Here is an 18,864-nt window from a genome sequence, read left to right as displayed (position 1 = left end):
AGTGAAACTGGGAAAGGTAACGCTGAGCCTGAGCAGCAAAGGAGGTACAGGGCTGCTGGCGGGTAGAGTCACCAGGAAGCTGAGGCTGGGTTTCGTATTCAGCAAGCACGCTTCCTGGAATCGCTGTACGTGCGTGTTTTGCCACAGAGATCTGACTCACTGCTCCAGACAACTGCAGCCCCAGCATCCTCCTGGCCCAAAGGCTGCCCCAGCACCTCACTGCAGCCTGCATCTTCAGCAGGCGTCTGGTCACCAGGTGGAAAAGCAGCTATCGGTCACCTCAGAAACAGCACAAGGTATTGGAAACACTGTGATGGAAACAGAGTATGCAGCACGGGGAAAGCTGCTGTCAAAACCTCTCATAGCAGACGAACAGGTAAGTGTTGGAGAAGCCTATCTGAGGAGCAATCCTACACACAGGGAGGGCAAGCTGTGTGCCCTGCAGCAGACTTACCTTTTAACCGTCCAGCTGCATTTTTCAGTGAAACAGGCCCATCTCGGATGAGCTTCCGATGTCGCAAGTCCTCTCTTGCAAACATCTGACCGCTCTTCATCCTCATGATGGACTTGCTATCTGTCCGGTTGTAAATCTCATCAAGACGTGTTTTCTTTTCATAGTTGCTGACTTTGCTATTGACTGCAGCAATCACATCTTTAACAAGGTTTAATGACTGAGTCAAGTCTTCATGTTCCACTTCATTTTCTTTGAAAAGAGAGAAACATCTCCATTTCACTTCATCCTTGTAGACTCTTAACTTCCCAATTTTACTTCCTTCCCTCCTTTGTCTTCTCCCTCCCTAATTCCTGCATTATAACTTTTTAATATTTTCCCAAGTCAGGTTGCATTTTTCCCCCTTAAAGAGAGCTTCACAAAACCTTTCACATGGAGGGCTGAGGTTGGAGGCTGTTCCAATATATTTTGTATACAAGACAGTAGATATTAAATACACAAACCAACCACGTATTGTAGCCATTACACAGAAAAAGCAAACTGGGAGACTTTGGAGTCTAAGCATGTTGGTCCATAATTAGCTAAAGACAGACATATCAACCAAATCAAGGCACCTGAGCAACTAATCCTAACCAGATATAAATAGAGATATAAAGACTCAAGTTATCTCAATACAGCAGTGTGAGACAATAATGACTAGATTAGTTGGTCAATCATAAGAAAATCTACTTCGGTGGAAAAGGATCCAGGAAATTTACACTGGATGAGCAAATACAGACTTAGAAAAGAAGAACTGGTCCTACCTTTGGTGTACTGCAGTATCCTTTGTAACAGGACTGGGTACTTTGTGATTCTCTGTGTTACCAGCAAGATACACTCAGAAATCCCAAGACGTCTCACCAGGGAGCTGCTCATTTTTTTCTAAGGAACAAAGATGAAAATTTCAATTTTGTAGCAAAACGCCTACCAGAGCGCAGAAAGGAATTTTTTTTTCCCCAATCGACTGTCTCTCTTCTACCAGGTCCTACCTTGACAAATGCCTGAAACCTCTTGTCCTTTGAGTACAGATCTTTGAAATTATTTACTGCCTCATTGTGATGCCCGCAGAATTTGCCGTATGTTTTCTTCATTCGCTCGGCGTTCTCACCAGAGAACTGAAAGACACAAGACACAAAGGTCCAACTTCCACTGAGCATTTTGTGCAATACCCCAGCAGTGCTTGCTAGTCTCTCAAGAGAGCTTTAAGAAAATAAATTAGTCCAAAGCCTTCTGAACCAAGCACTTAAATCTCTAAAGATTTAAGAACTGACTTTGTAAAGAAGTAAAGAACTGACTGTTGTGACTTCACTGCGTTCACACTTAACACAAAATCTGGGATTCTACCTCAACAGGGCTTAAAAGCCAAAAGAGAGCAAGGTAGATAAAAGGAGGAAAGGAGAAAACACAGATAAAGAAAAGTAAAAGGACCTACCCAAAGTTGCATACCACATCAGTAATTCAGCCAAGAAACGCACTGTGCACATTTCACTGTGGTCTACTGCCCACCCTTCAGGCTATGGTCAAACCATTTTGAGCCTGTTAAGGAATGCTTCTCTCTCCCACGAAATAAACAAAATAAATTTTCATAACTATACCTTCCTCTGAAAGAGCAAAAAGTGCTTAAAAAAGAAGCAGCAGAGATTGTTACGTGTGTGAAGAGTAAAGAGCCATCAGCTGTGATTGTCTAACAAGTAGAAGAGGAGGAGGAGCAAGAACACAGGAGTGTTTGGATTCCAGCTACGCTCTAAGAAATGCAAGTTATTTTCCACGGCTTACTTGATTCACCAGGATGTCACCTATCCTCTTGATAACAAAGTTCTTTTCACTTTTGTCTGCCAATGACTCCTTCTTCCTTTCCAGAATCCGCTGGAAGAAGTGACTGTGGATATGCAGCAAGTTTTCCAGACAGGGAAAGATCTTGTCCACAATTTGCTGATCATACTGCAGTTCTTTTAACATCCCTGCACTGTATACATCGTTCATAATCTTCAGGGTGCGAACATGATGCATTTCTGTCTGCATTAGCTCTGCATAGGATGAGAACAAGGTCAAAAACAAGGTCACAGTAGAACACTTGGGTGTAAAGTACAAGGAAAAGCTGTCATTAGAAAGCTCTTCCAAGTGAGCTAATTGGGCTTCTCTAAGTGGCATCAGAAAATTTAATGTCAGGTAGCTCACTGCCAGCCTCAGCATAATTCATTTCTGCCACGCAGGATGGCTCTCAAATCAGGGAGGAGATGACTTGCTATCTAGCTGCTGTGCTGTAACTGAGTTTAAATGTCATCAGCAGACAAATGGCAAGAAGCAATTTCTATTTTTATTTTTTTGATGGATTCCAGGTAAGCAAAAAGCAGGAAGACAAAGCTTTCACTGAACACATACTTTCTAAGAATTTCAAGAATTAAACTTTGGCCACAGAGGAATCAAAGTCAATGTTCCTATTCACTGACCTGAAGTTTCCCAAATACATGCACGTACGTATATTAAGAAACCATCTAAAATGAGTGAAGAACGAACATCCATGTATGTCTCACCATAAATGACATCTTGCCGTTTGACAACATCTTTGTTTTGCTGCTGTAGGAACTTGCTGTCCACTACTTGGCTCCAGGACTCTGCCTCCAGCAGCTTGGAATCTAGTTCCAGGTCTCCCATCAGCTGTCCTTCATTCATGTCTGCACCTTCACAAAGCAATGTAAACGTCACGAAGATGTGGGTAACTTATCCCATTTGTGATTCCTGTCTGTTCATTTATGTTCAGGCTGTCTCTGTTATACCACAAACATTACAAACTTTCTCCTTACATACAGAAATGGTAATATGAAATTATACCACATAAGGACTAGATTATGAAAAGCTCTTTTAAAAGCTATTTGCTAATTCACAGTTTTCACGCAGACCAAATTCTAGCTCTGATAAAAGAGAAGGGATTATTTAACACACAACGTGTAATTTGTCTTCCTTCATTTACATCAAGAAATCAAGAGAACCTAGAGCTATGTAAAGGCTGTGTTGTCAAGATTAGAAAGCTAGAACTGATGCAGGTAGATCTGCACACTACTGCATCCATCCACCTCTTTAAGAAAGATTGCCCATTTATGGAGCAATGGTAATTTTCTCTGTCTCTACCACCATGGTCTTGTTTAGCCCTTATTAAATTAATATCATTCTGTGTTTTTTTTTTTTTTTTCTTCTTCAGATAAATATTGGCTAAGATGTAAGAATACTGATTATATCCTAGAAAGCCTCATGTATAAAAATAAAGTTAAGAAATTAATTTAAATGATTTCACTTTTAAAACCACAAAACTAAACAATAGCATTTTTCCCTCCCCACCCTGGGGAGAAAAACAAAAAAAACCCCAACATATCAGCATGAAAAAGGTAAAGACTGTAAAATATGTGGCTGTATGAACAGGCCAGAGGAGTAAAACGAAAGAGGAAATGTTTGTCCTCAAGCTAAATTCCAAGTAACTCAACTGTAACTGAAACCTTCTTAATGTTTTCCCACAGTTCAACATGCTGAAGAAATTACAGTGTGGAGCCTTGTTTTAGTTTATCATTCTAATATTCTAACATTACAGTAAATGCACTATAATTGTCCATTAAAGAGAAAAACTTGTGCTGAAATAGCAACATAGATTTTCTATTTCTGGAAAGCAGCACTGAGACCTTCCTGCTGCTATAAATGCTATGAGGATGCCTTACCTTCATCAACTAGTGACTCCATGGATTCATTCACCCGGCTGATTTTATGTAAAGAGTCTGTTGACTGGGACAGAAATTTCCAAGTGTGTATTAAGCTGTCGTCATTCCCAACTCTGCATAAGAACAGAACACAAAACATTGTTTATGATTTCAAAAAAACAGCCACATGGCTTTTCAAGTACACAGAGGAATGCATTTTTAAACACAAGCTGAAAACCAAAGCAAGTCTTGCAAAGTTAGGTAGAGAAATATATTTGTATTAATTATTTTCTAACAACTACACATCAGGACTCAGAAAACTGTAAGACCTACAGTTCTGAATGACAGTGCTTCTTCCATACAGAATTACCCCTAGGTTCTATTGTTTGGGAAACTCCTTTTCACTCCTTTCCATTTTACACTGTCGATTCCCATCCTCATTGTCATCGGAGAAGGCAGTGCAAAGATGCAATACAAAAGGCTATCCAAGAGTCTTTACCACTTGTTGCTCTGAGCAAGATCAGAAAATTGGACTGAAATAAATTTCACCAAGAATACCGAGGGCATGCCAGTTGTCTAGAACATCCCATCCATGCTATAGTCCTGTTTGTAGAATTGCTCAATATGCAGGTAGTATAGGAACCATAAATGTAATTTACTTCTGTTTTTGTAATTAATTATGTATAATGCATTCCTAAATCACCATGAAGACTGCATCTCTGTGCATCCACCCTATCATTATAGACACAAAAGTTAATGTTATACCTGAGCTGCAAAAATGTGTGCTCACAGTACCAAGCCCAAGGCAAGAATTTCTTCCTGGATCCCAGAGCATCTCTATGAAGTGACCTTGGATATAACCAGGCCAAGTCAGATGCCTCTGACCTCATGCCCACAACTAAACCTAACACAGACAATCTGATTGTGCAGAAGACAGCTGATGGTACCATACATAATATGGGCATTTCTGGTTTTGTGATCCTCTTTTGTACCTTTAACACAGATCACAAATTTATTTTTAATGCGATCTGAATTTCTCCACCCTTACCACATCAGATAATCCCCATGTACGCACGTGCACAGGCAGAAACCTTACCCTGCAATGTTCTGTATTGAGACACTTTTTGAAAGCGCTGTAGTCTGTTGTGATCTCCTGTTATTGAATATTGAGGTGACGGTGTTTTCGTCAGGAGCAAGTATTGCTGAACGAGGGCGCTCCTTAGGTTGTGAACCTGCAAGGGAAGTGTCAGAGAAAAGTCAGCTCATGCAACTGCATTACTAGCTGCAACAACAATGACTTAATGAAACCAGGCTTTAAAATTCACCTCCTTTTCTCTCTAGAGTTGTTGTCAGGAGATCAGTGGCTGTTAGATACGGCCCTAACTGTAGGGAAGCCTGAGCTTTCTGCCTCTCCCTAACCACTCTTGTGGTATGTTAAGGCAGGACTTGGTCAAAGCAAAGTCCCTATGCACTCTGGAATTTGCCTCAAATAGAAAATTTGAGAATTGGTTCCTCAAATTCTTGTAAACAAAATTCAGACATCATGTACAGTATTAATGCAGCATGAGTGATCAGAGCTATCTGGAAAACTTCACCCTCTTTAGACCCAATATGTTTAAGTTTCAGTTTTGCTGTATAGAAAGACAGCCAAAGTGAATTCGTTAACTGTTATCTTTTCCTGTGGTATTTTCAAAGTCCAGCAGTGTTCTTATGCAGAAAAGCAGAGACTGAGCTCTTCTTAGCAAACTCAGCACTGCTGTGTTTCAGGCAGGAAAGAACATCGATGCCTTTGCTGAACTGACTGCACTGTATCTAAAAGAGCAGGGTGGAATCTTCAAGTCCAGAAACATACACTTTGGAAACTAAATTTAATGTTATTCAATAAATGATCACATGAAGCAATCTACTGAGCTGTTTTTGTTTTTTTAAATTTCTGTAGGCAAGGAGATCCTACAGTTACATCCATCTGCCTGCTTCTGGTCAAATCTTTTGAGATAGGTTTTTCCACCTGTACAGAGAACCACTAATCCTTATCTCACACCATCACGTAACTTTGACTAACCTTTCCATCTTAATTTCAGATTTTCCCATCTTCAAATATGTTTCTGGAGCAATACTTCTGAATTTCATGACAAAAACCACAGAGTGTATGTCTGTATCACACAGTGTGGTTCCATACAGTGATCTACAAGCTACCTCTAAAGAAGCTTATCTAATCAGGATGCTACTAAACCTATGTGGGTTATTTCATTCCAATTCTTTGCCATTGGTTGCTTCGGGTAGCTCTGAAGCACAGCATACATCTCAGCACAGCCACAAAAATTTTGTCAGCATTGCTCCCATTCACAATTAAACTTTCTATTTTTGTTACGTCAAAGCATAAGACTATTTGATTAAAAATATATTTTTTAAACAAACATCCTCTCAACTTTTAAGCTTAAGAGCTTCTGTTAATATAATACTCCTATTCTTTTTCTGCCAGACATGTGAACACAGGCTGCATCTTCCAGGTTTTACGGAGTGTTCAGCTGTAGGTCATCAGAAAGCTAAAGCAGCCAGGCAGCTACTCCAAATTTGATGACTTTACATTTGCTTAAATTTACAGGGCCACTGCAGAAAATAGATAAATTATCTGTGCAACTTTAGCACAACTTCTGAAATCCCAAACATTGCTCACCATGCAGAGAAAATGCTCACAAACCTGCTTTTTTATATGCTTATCTTTCATAATATAAGTATTAGTTGGTTACAACAGTTAGGAACAGCAGATACAGACCATCAGCAAAACAGAGGTAAAGGAAGTTTTCTTACTTTTGTTTCTCATGGTTACTGTGGGTAATGAAGAGGTATCATGTGCCTGCAACATTCCTTTTTGTGGCTGAAAGAAAAAGGAAATTCACTGTAATTTTTCCTCCCTTCTCCCATTGGGCTGTGCCACATAACTACAATTAAAAATCTTTTTTTTTTTTCTGAATCCCTCAGAACAGATTAGTTCTCCTCTCCATATATTGGCATGACCCTCAGCAGCTACAGTTGTTGCAATCAACGAAATGGGCAAAATAACATATGGAGAAGTGTGCAGTAAAGAGTAAAATGGAAAGAGAAGGGCTGACTACTGAAGAGAACAACTAAAATCACAGAGGAGATTTTCTTACTTTCTTCATAATTGTATGAACTAGCTTGGAGAACCATACCGCAGAAGAAGCTCCTCACATTTGGAACAAATTCTGTATATTACTCATATAAACAGCATACATATTTAATAAATGTCATTATGCATTATAAATACACACGATGCCACATTACAGGATGCAGCATTCAAAAACTGAGAGATACTGCATTTACCAGTGCAGGGCACCCCTGAATTTTGAAAGTGATGTGCATTTTTTATTTTAATCTTATGCTTATATGCCTTAAATGTGCACAAGAAGGGTGGTGTTTGTTCTGGGAATATCTAGTCTCAGGTTTTGGACACCCTCACAGTTTCTCTGTGCATTACTTCTTCCCAGAGCCTGCTGCTCTCTCTGTGGTGTGCTGTCCTTGCTCCTCGTTGCAGTCCACCAGCCTGCAGACCACCCGGAGCACAGGACAGACCATCACACCCGAAGGTCCCTCTGTGCCGGAGGGAATGATGCAGGGAGTCTGCACCCTACAAACAGCCTGTGGTGCTGACCTGGAGTATTCAGAGTTCCAGAACATGAATACGTCATTCTGAAGTCATCCAAACCCAGAACATTTTAAGAAAACCAGCCTATAATATATATATTTTTCAGCTCTCCAAGAGGGGCAACAAAAATACCAACTGCCCATGTACCAGAAATTATAGGAGAGCTTAGAGAAATTATTCACTATTGCACAGGGCTCTTTCAACAAGATGAAAGCTTTTGGATGTTCTTTTAGAAGATGTATGCTAAATCGTTTAAACTTTTTTTTTTTAATGCGGTAGAGTAGATGATTTCTCTTACCTTCATTTTCACCTTTGCACAAGAAGCAAAACTTTCCTTACAGCCTTTGTGAACAATTGCATTGCAGTCTGTCAAAAGTTAAAAAAAAAAAAAACAAAAAAAAACAACATCAAAAAACAAGCAAACAAAAAACACATAAACCAGATCAGTTTTTGCTGTTCGTATTCTGAACTGTTATCTAGCACAACTGAGAATTACAACTTTCAGTTATCTGTGTAGATTATGAGTAGCTACAGACACCGGCAGACAGACTGCTTTCCAGGATAATTAGCCCTTTGTTTCTTAACAAGATTTCCTCATGGAATTAATAGGAAATTCTCTTTAAAAATCACTGCTAGGTAGCGTTGCCAGGTCCAAACAGATCTTAAAACAAAAGAAAGAAAGAAAAGGAAAAAGATGGGAGTTATGCCTCTGAAAGAAAAGTAAGGGAGAAAGCAGAAGTAGGAGACAGAACAGAAACCAATTGCAGTGCCAACATTTCCTCTTCAAATACAAATATTTTTCTTATCAAGACCAGGACTACGGGATACAGAAGGCAGGTCACGGACAGGAAAATTATTTTACATAGACCCAGACATATCACAACCCAGATCTACTGAGCAGGAACCGAGTGCTGCCGTCTTACAGTATTATCAGAAAAAGCAAGAGGAGCATCTGCCAGGTGACAGCGTCAGTGAGGTAGGGACTTCCTGCTAAGCTAGCCTGAAGTCACTGTTTGGGGCTGAAACCACAACATTCACCAGTGCAATGAGCACCATGCTTCAAAGCCACTTTTTGCTGCACTGAGCAAATGTTGCATCTCTTTTTCATGAGAGTCTCCAGCATGTTTCCGGGTATCTAAGTTTTCAAAAAATAAAACCACACAAAACCACTGTTTTTCATAATACATAAATGATAACTGGGTTTCAAGCATTAACTCTTCTGACTGATGAAAGATCACAGCTCCAATTCAAATCAGCTTCAGAAATTTAGAGAAAACCTGTTATTTCTATTCATTCATGAAAACACATAAAATACAGTTCATGAACTGTATTAAAGTGTAAATCACTTTGCAAGTGTACAGCTCAGAATTATTTCTAAAAGAACTATGAAACAAGAGGAAAAATATGTCCTTGTTCAGACTGATAAATTATTCTCACATTCCTAAAATGTCTTAAATTGTGGCCTATTTCATAAAAGCCAGTAATTCTTCTGATATTTTGTGAAAGAGTAAGGCCATAGGGCGTTGCTATTCTATCAATGTCCCACAACTTCCTGAGCATAAGAGAGAGAAAGAAAGAAACCTGCATACTCTTGCAAAACCCCACGAGCAGTATCATTTTTCAGATCAAACAAGGAAGAGAGACAGAACACACTCTGGTGTCTGACACTGAAATCACATGAAGAGAGGCAGTGAGATAATTCAGAACCCTTAAATTCAAACTCAAGCCTTGAAAACCTGAATAAATGCTATTTACCAAAAAGAATTTTGCAGTTCTCATGGCATGCTTTAGATCAAAAATCTGGTTTCAGGGACTTTATTCCCCCAACTAATTCAGCCCTTCAGAAGGCAAGAAGTTCCTCTAGTTCCTCCGTATCATTAATATTAATAATTAAAAACCAAAAAGCTTCTTTTCTGCATCACTGATCACAAAAAATAATACAAGAACAGGCTCATTAAAAACATTTTTTTGCTTGCCCGTTTCTTTTGGAGCATGCTAAATCTTTCAGCACTGGCTGGCTGTTTCAGGAAGCGGGTGTGCCACTGAAAGGTTCAGACATTGACTTAAAATGAGCCAATCCTTTGAAAAGCTTTCAGAGAAAGTCATCGACAGGTGAGACACAGTGATGGTAGCAGTAAAGCACTGCCGCTTCTGTAGAAAAAAAGTAGAGTACAATAGCACTGGAACAACAGAACGTCTGCTGCTGTCTATCAGTTATTTTCAAGGCATTGAGTAGCCTATTTTAAGATGCGATGTGAGTACAGACCACACTCAGACGTGAGTGCAACAACAGTCTGGGCTCCAATCAGACTTCCTTTGCAACATTCATTTTCTGGACAATGCAGAAAAAAAACGCAATACTTTTCTGTTTTACCTTGAAAACAAAGAATATTTCTACTAAAACTTGTGCTACTACATGACATTGTTGGATTATTTTAACCTGCCAGGATATAAAAATTTAAATTGTGATTATTTTCTAAGTGGCTTAAAAACGTGTTAAGAAAGTAGAGTAGGGAAAGGGAGAGGATGCATTTGAAAGCTTGTAATTGTTGATGCTTTCCATTTCCCATCAGGCTGACACAGAGCATGGCTCATGCAAACAAGTTCAATGAAATCCCTTCTCTTTCAGGAAACTCTGAATTGCCTCTGGGGATTCAGCTAGCTGCTTCTGCCCCCCCTCACTTGAGATGTTTCATGCACTGGTCATCTACCAGCCTGAACAAACAGAGGCAGAGCCTCCTGCCCCAGCCTGAGAGCCATTCCTGTACTCACTTTGCCTCGTCTCTAGGCTAGTGGAGAAAATATATTACTAACAGTGAAGAATAGAGTCCTGAGCTGCACTGAGAACAGGACATTTTATCTATGTGTTCTACAATTTTGGGTTGCAGCACAAACCAGTCACCATTCTGGTCGTGACCACATAAATGCTGCTGACCTTATCGAGTTACAGGCATGCGAAACTGTCTGATGAGAAATAAGAACAAAACTACCAAGCTCATAGAAACCCCACGCTGTGGTTTCTGTACGGCCTGCATTGTCTTACGTGTGCTTCACATGTACACAGGTAGCTGCCACTCGGTCTGTGACACAATAGCTTATATAAAGGGAGAAGGAGCTAGCGTTTCCTTTTCATATTATGTTTTCACTTTGGGCTCACTGAAGCAGTATTTCGGATAACTAAAGTATGTGAAGCAATATACCACAGGTGTGTGGGACTTCCACTGGCAGTAACAGCCACGATCCAAGGTGGCTTTCGCTGTCCCACATGAATTTTAACGAAGCACCTCAGCCTCAAACCATACCGGGCAGCTGAAATAACCCAAGTACTCCATCTGACTGATCCATCTCGACAAGCAGGGGCAGAAACCCCCACGGGATGCCGCGCTGTCCAAGCACGGGCTAGGCAGGAGGCTGCAGGCCAGCTCTGTGCACCCGTGACTCATTTCAGTTCAGCCCTACAAGGCACCCCATCACGGCATGAATCACCATCTCCAAAGCCTCCCTCCCGCCCCACGTCACCAGTGTTTAAAAGCGTGAGAACGATATGGCACCAAGTTCACATTTCCCACATCAGATTTAACGAAAAACAAATGCAGGGGGGGAGAAGCCAAGACTTACTTGCACAGTAGTACGAATCCTTATTGAAAGGTTTCATACAGTGGTAACAGGTTGCTTGGGCTACAACGGAGGTTGCAGTGAAGAGATGTCCATTTAACAGCTTCTTATCTTTTTCCTTCTCCTTGGAATCTTTGTCTTTCTCTTTAGTCTTCTCTTTATCTTTCTCTTTTTCCTGCCAAGAGAAAATGAACGAATGCCTCGTCACTTTGCAGAGGTCTATCCTCTAGTTACAAATTCTTCAGTGTTTGCCTTCAGCGCTATGACGATATCGATCGGTGCACACCTTAACAATGGCCATGTGTCTGCACAGCTCTTGACTGAAAGTATCAGCTAAGGGCCCCCACGGAAGTGGAGTAATACAGCAGTGACTTGCAGGGCCCTCTGCATGAGTGTCTTGCCAGCAGAGATGAAACCGAGCCTGCTCTGAAGGCAGCTATTTTCTTCCAACCTTGACTTCTGGTATTTGCTTGGTTTAATGACTTAGCTCTTTTTTTTTTTTTTTTTTCATCTGGGCTCTAAATGATCTCTTCAGCACTTCCAGTGAATTTTGTTACATACAAAACACCACGTACAAAGTGTATGAAACTTACCACACGATTAATTTTTAAGCCAATCACAGGACTTGTGCTTCTCAACTGCATGAGCAATGGAGAAAGCAAGCCCTTCTAAGGCGATGGTACAGCACCACTGCTGGATTGTTTCCACCTCCTTTTTCCTTCTGACACCTTCAACAGCTTCATGCCACCCCAAGAGAATATATGAAGCAAATACACTTTTTGGGGAAATGATCTTTCACAAACCCTCAAAATATGGCATCACAGAGAGACTGAGGAACAACAGCAACATCAGAAAACATCAGCTTGTCCTCCGGAAGCCACAGTTCCACCTCCGAGCCGCTCAGCTGTCTTTGGAAACACGTCAAGCCCAGCCAACTTCTCTGATTTTCAGTAGTTTTTCCTATCTTTCTATCCCTACCTGAGGCAGAAACTTGCTAGCTACTAAAAATTTTAGAAACGTCTCCTGTGGCATTTCATGGATTTGGAGGTCTCCCAAACACAGCTTGCTGTATAATTTTTAAAGGAAACTCCACAGAAAATCTCCAAATTTGAATTATTTCTACATTTTTTTTCTATATACCACCCTACAAAGCACTCATCACGCTATTCATCTCCCAGTCTGTGTTTTAACTACTACTGAAGATTTCACAGCATCTGAAAGAGAAGCTTAACCATAAACTGGCAAAGGCTCCCGTGAGCTTATCTTTGAGTTCTGTTATTTATATGCCCCATGCCCTTTGCTAAATATTGTCACAGGAGGAACCTAAATTTCAGAGAGCTGCAGAGCAGCCTGTGAGAGCAACTGCCATGAAGCAGTTAAAAGAAGAATCGAGCTCAGCAGCCACCAGGAGAGAAACTTTTGTGCCTTTGATGACAGGCTCAAATAATTAGTAACCCAGCCTGACGTCTCCCCTCTCCCAGCACACCCAAGGCAAAATGTCAGCATCAGAGTCTCTCCCTGCAAAGCCTCACAGACACAAGTTCTCTTTACCGACCCCAAATGCTATTTCACCCTGAAAATAAACAAAAATAAGAGCATTGCAGGATGAAATAATCCTGCCTGCAGCAGAAAACCTGCAAGGAAGAGCCTGCTTTGCAGCACATCTCTGCCTCCTTGAGCCATCCCCATCATCCCATATGAACCTGCCCAGCCCCGTTCCCTGTTGGCCGACCTGGCCACCTTTAACCAGCTCCAGCTCAATTCAAGAACTAAAACTCTTGGTGATGGCACCAAACCAACTCCATTGCCAGCACCTGTGAAGCCCCAGGACAGATCAGCCAATGCTCCAGGCAGATCTTACAAACACCATGCTGAAAGGAGATTCATCATGCAACGCTTCAGGTGTACCCGATGCTTCCTGCAAAGCCCAGCAATTCTGCAGTCAGGAATAATATCCCTTCATCAAAAAATCACTGTAAAAAGCATTTCAGTTAAAGCTAAACTGCCCAGTGAGAAACAGGAAATGCTGCACCACATTCAAGGACCAAGCAGTGAGCTTCATGCAGTGGATGCTAGCGACAACACTGAAACAGTGTCTCAAAAGGAGATTTTTTATTTTTTCTTGGCTGTGACAGTTACTGGAACTCACTTCTAAAAAGGACTGTAAAAATAAAAACATTGTCCTGCTCTATCAGAGCTGCCAGAGTGATTTAAAGCACCACTTAATGGTGTATCAGAGGTGGACGTTGCAATGCTGCACCGACATGCACCGACAGACATTCCGGGTAAAGAAACTTGGTTTTACAGCCCGAAACAACAGCCTATGTGCTGCAGCAGCCTGCCCTGCTACGAAATAACCACGAAGCTCTTACCTCCCAGTGCTTAAGTCCTACCAGCTTCACTGTTATTTGGGGAACTTCAGAAAATCGATTCCATTTTATTGACATCCTTGCCCCGGGGCAGGAGAGCTGCTCCCGAGCAGAGCTAGCCCATGGTGGCAGCCCAGAGCCGCCGGCACGGGGGACGGCAGCCGGCGAGGAGTTGAGCAAAAAGGGGAGGAGGGCGGGCGGGACGAGTGCCGCTAACTTCCTCGAAGATGATATTAGCTACTTTGCTGCTGTTTTCATCCTGCTCTGCCCCAGCTCCCACTGCTAAAAATAAAATCAAATAAAAGTACAGGCAGGAAAGGATGGGATTAATATTGTTGAAGTTGCAAGCCGATTCGGAGCCACGCCTTTAAAAGGCAGAAAGATTGGTAAAACAACCCCCCCCGTGATGTTTGGGATATACAAAAAGTAAATTTGAACAAACCTCACTGTTGCTATGTAGTACTTCAGTCCACAAAGTGCGGCAGAAGATTCCCTGGAGAGAAGGGCTTCATATACCTGCACGCCTCCTGCTCTGTGGGTCAGCAGTGGTTGCCTTCTCCTAGCCCTTTGAACACTCAAATCTCCTACCACGAACCAAAACTGCTGGAGGAACAACGCTGCCCAGTAACCACGCAAGTTAAGGAGAAGGGACATTACTCATGCAAATTTTTATGTCGTCATATCCCAGAAACTCTCTACCAAGATGAATAAAACGAGTATGCTTTTCTAACGGACAGGGACATAGAGTGTTATAGACTTTACAAACGTGAGGCAGCGCATGCTGCTGATTGCAAGACTCACTGACTAATCCCTAAATAACATGAAGTGTACGGGTAAACACAAACAAGCTTATGCCAGTATCCTCACTACGGTTAATACTCCAAACATCCTTTCTCTTTTCCTTTTTATTTTTATAACAGAACTTTTCCAAAACTCATTTTCAAGAAGAGCCACTGCCATTAGTATTCTCAAAAGTGCCTTATTTTTACGGTTAATCTTAGAAAACTATGCATTTCTGAAGCCAGGTTTGGAGAAAAGCAAAACCTAGTTGGAAAGAACTTGAAGCCTCCCTCTCTCTCTCTCCTGACAGCCCAGACAGCAGCAGAAACCAACTCTTCCTGTCCAACTTCCTCTTTCAAGGTTTGCTGTTTTTCTTTTTAACTCTTACAGTTTTAAGCAGCCTCAAAGCTTCTGAGAATTCAGTGTTCCCAAGAATTTTTAGGTTGAATTATTCAAATGTACAGCTGAGGCCCAAAAGTGTGCGAAAGGTAACCATTCCACCAGGAGCAGACAAGAAATTGTAATTTGAATAGTCTCTCTAGCTAACAAAAATATCAGAACTGCTATGTATTACAATTTTTAATGTATGTATGATGGTTGAGATTTTGGAGCGATTCTTGTTTTAGCAATGGTTTCAAACACAATCATGAAATGGGCGAAATAAACGGACTGCACCTACTTAAGAAAGGCAGAGCAAATATCTGTTGTATTTTCTTACCCGTCCCAACAAAATCTGTTATTTATGTCCAGTTCTTGCCTTAGAGATTGTGCACCCAAACTGCAAGTACCAGTGAATGAATTTCCAGTCCTGTGCAACATGCAACAGTGCAACATGCCCCACAACTTCTCGCTGGTGGTTTGCATACAGGTTTCTTTGCATAGAGGTTTCTGTGCAAACACTTTTTTGGATGTTGTACTTTATAGTAGAGAACAGCATTGTTTTAAAGCTCTTCAGCAGTAGCTCTGACCTGCCTGCAGCTGCAGTTTGTGTCTTCTGAGACAGATCCATAAAGAGGAACTGTGCATTAGGATCACTGACCTCATTACAGCCGATATCACATTGCAAATGTGATGCAATCTTCTAAAAATATCTATCAAAATGCACATCTTGCCTCTACACTACACAAACCCACCTATGTTACGGGAACGCTCTGGCTGAAAAATCGAGTGCTTGTGATGGGAAATGGTAAAATGGAGTTTGCTTGTGCAGATAGAGTGTGACACCTCCCATCCACACACACCCCATCCAATCCTGACTGTGTGACACGCACCATGCATTGTGCCTTGCTTCCTGTTTGCTATTTAAACTCTCATCAGATGTAGTTAATGTCTCAGGGGCCTTCCAATAGCATTTACCAACACAGTAACTACACATCAGTTAACTGCATAATGTATGTTGCATTCTGTGAGGTACGATGGTGTTATCTGCTGTCTGTCAGACATGGTAAACAGGGATGAGATTCAAGTAAAAAAAATCCAACCAAGCAAACAAACAACCAAACGAAACAACCATTCATCTTTAGGAGACAATCTAAGGGAAAAACAGCCTGTTTTAGCGAAGTATTTACCACTAATGTAATTATTTCTATAGCCAGTTCTGTTCCCAGGAAATTCAGCTGTGCTGAGAAAGCACTTAACCTTCAGAAAATTCAACCCTAGGGTTTCAAGGACTTCCTCCAGAAAAAGGGAGAAAATATAAATATTGGCCAACTCTCAAGGTCACTGTCTGAGCAACTTCTCCAGCAGCGCACAGGAACTTTGTGGCAAAGGTAGAAATAAAGGGAAAGACAATACATGCTTCAGCAGCCAGTCCTTTCTTACAGCTCCTGTCCTCATTTTATTAAACACCTCTCAGGCTCTGCAAAAATTAGACCCATCAGTCACTGCAAAACCATAACTCACGCCAGAGCACAATCTATTCTCTATAATAAATGAAGCACAATTCAGTGGGGAAAAGAGGCAAAAACATTGCACATGAAACCTCGCCTCGGATGCATTTTAATTTGGGGCTGCTGAAATTTCCCATGTTGCTCTTCTCTACGACCACACAGAAAATCCTCCCCTTGCGACAGGAAAGTCAGGCAAAGACATAAATACCACCCTATGGAAACACACTGATATACAAAATTAATCTCTGATACCCATAGGTATTTCATGGCTGTAAAAATTAAAAAAAAAAAAAAAAAAAAAAGCACTTACTTTGCTTTTCTTGCTGCTGGACATTTTATTCTTGAGGTAGCTGAAGGTACGACTGACTTTTGTTGCACTTTTACCAGAGGGGACACTGCTGCTCTCTTCAGATATGCTAAAATCAAAAAAGAAAAAGGTTGGGTTTTATTTTTAATTTTTTCTCCCAAATAATATATTAAGTGGATAGATGTTTTTTTTAAAGGACAAATGCATGTATTATCCCAGAGGGTCATGGATTGCTTTATAGTGTTACACCAGAGATTGCAAAGTAAAGGCAAAAAAAGGCAAAATGCCAATTAGTTTCTCACATGCTTCAAGGAAGCTTTTTATCTGTTTTTAAGTAATCTCCATCCTCAAGCCATGCCACAGCACCCTCTGCTGCTCCAACGGCCAAATAACGAGTAAGCTGCTTGCAGCATGTGCCTATTTAGAGGGCCAGTCTATCGCACTGTGCACATCCAATCAGTCTCGGCATTTAATCGTCAGCACCCAGCCTATTTCAGGCTTGGAGCAGACCGAAGGGATAGACATGCATACGTCCTTTTATGAGAGATACAAAACCATGATTATAAACGTAACACAGACAGACTTGACCAAAATCGGGAACAACTACTATTTCCAGCGTAAAATATAACTCAGGGTAAACTACTACGGTTGAATAACAGATAGTCTGATGTGTTATTATCTATGAAGAAACCACAAAGCCTTGTTGGAGATAAGACCCAAATCAGACAATTTTCATATTGTGTCATCTACAATATCCATAGGGGGCTGATTTGCACAACCCAGACACTTGGGATTTTGCTAGGAATTCTTTTAGTTTTCCAAATTGGAGCAACAGAAGAGACGGGGAACCCCAGAAAACCGTACCTCTGCACCAAGGAACCTGCGGGGCCGCCGAACGCCGGAGCACCTGGAAAAGAGTAGAAGGATGGGAGGTGACATGTAAGGCTGCAATCTTACTTAGCTCACTGTTTTTAAAAACATAGCTTGCGCATTTGGACAGTTAAAGAGGAAAGGGACATGTTTACCAGAAATCAGTGCTTAGAATTGATTTCATGTGCTCAGTATAAAGTCTGTTCCCCTTATCCTTAGGTGATCTCAAATTAGATGCTGAGGTGAAAGATTACTTCGTATTTTTATTGTTCTTCAGTTATTGCGCAAAGGATGTGCATCTGTTAACTTTGCTAGTAAATCAGGGTATCTGATACAGAACCGCCAATTTAGTCCCAATATGTAGAAATGCGAATCATTCTGCCACAATCCTTTTATTTATACACCACAAGAAAGAATCCATTGTGTAGCACATCCGGGATTCATGTATAAAAGTCTTCTGCTTGATAAAATTATAGTTCATTTTCCCATCAAAATCCTGAAGCGCTTCATAAAGAGTAAGGGAAACAAGGGAAGCCTTATTTCATTTTCCACGAAACGTTACCAGCTTAGAGCTCAGTCACACAGAACGCTGCTTGAGGAAAGTCTGACTTGCGACATGCAGCTGAAGCCCTGCCAATGACACAATTTCTCTGTATACCACAAGAAACCTGCTTGCCTAACGCATTTGGAGCAGATTAGGTAGCTGATATCATTTACCAGAACCACTGAAGAATACTGAAAAATCATGACGAAATGACCCAGAGGAGAGAAGGGTCTCTCTGGAGGAACTGGGCCTGTCAGGAAGCCCACAAACCAAACACAACAAAACACAAACCAAACAAAAAACCTCTTCACTACAAGGACTGTTTGCAGTCACATCTGAAGTTCAAGAAGCATGACTTACTAGCTTTCTGCATATGCACTGTACAGAAACTAGTCCTTTGGCTTCAAATTCTGTCAACATATCAAAGCTACGGCTGAATGCAAAAACGCCACTTCACAACAGATGTAAAGGTGGTCCTGTATCCAAATGTACATTAGGAAAATCTGTGCATACAGTATTATGCCTTATGATCCTAAACACATTTTCCTAATTGCTGATTGTGTCAGCACAGTCTGAGACAGAAATATCACTTCTTTATTTTAAGAAACTAAGATACTGGCATACCTCATTACCTAATCCCTGCTTGG

General features: G+C 41.1%; 1 protein-coding gene across 9 annotated transcripts in view; it reads right to left on the bottom strand.

Annotated features, from left to right (window-relative positions):
* AKAP13 (A-kinase anchoring protein 13) overlaps positions 1–18,864 on the bottom strand; it is a 218,535-nt gene that overhangs the window by 17,954 nt on the left and 181,717 nt on the right. For all 9 annotated transcript variants that reach the window (XM_083850425.1, XM_083850427.1, XM_083850428.1 and 6 more), the window contains 12 exons: positions 17,668–17,710; positions 16,807–16,912; positions 11,462–11,633; positions 8,142–8,209; positions 6,988–7,054; positions 5,273–5,408; positions 4,198–4,310; positions 3,025–3,171; positions 2,267–2,517; positions 1,480–1,605; positions 1,255–1,372; positions 455–703 (listed from right to left, as the gene is read on the bottom strand). In XM_083850425.1, coding sequence (XP_083706551.1) covers positions 455–703; positions 1,255–1,372; positions 1,480–1,605; positions 2,267–2,517; positions 3,025–3,171; positions 4,198–4,310; positions 5,273–5,408; positions 6,988–7,054; positions 8,142–8,209; positions 11,462–11,633; positions 16,807–16,912; positions 17,668–17,710 — 1,596 coding nt within the window. The remainder of the gene's footprint in view (positions 1–454; positions 704–1,254; positions 1,373–1,479; positions 1,606–2,266; positions 2,518–3,024; positions 3,172–4,197; positions 4,311–5,272; positions 5,409–6,987; positions 7,055–8,141; positions 8,210–11,461; positions 11,634–16,806; positions 16,913–17,667; positions 17,711–18,864) is intronic.

This window comes from Anser anser (assembly GCF_964211835.1).
Source record: "Anser anser genome assembly, chromosome: 10".
Classification (NCBI taxonomy): Eukaryota; Metazoa; Chordata; class Aves; order Anseriformes; family Anatidae; genus Anser; species Anser anser.
The sequence above is the reverse complement of the archived record's forward strand: the minus strand, read 5'-3'. Positions and strand labels throughout refer to the sequence as shown.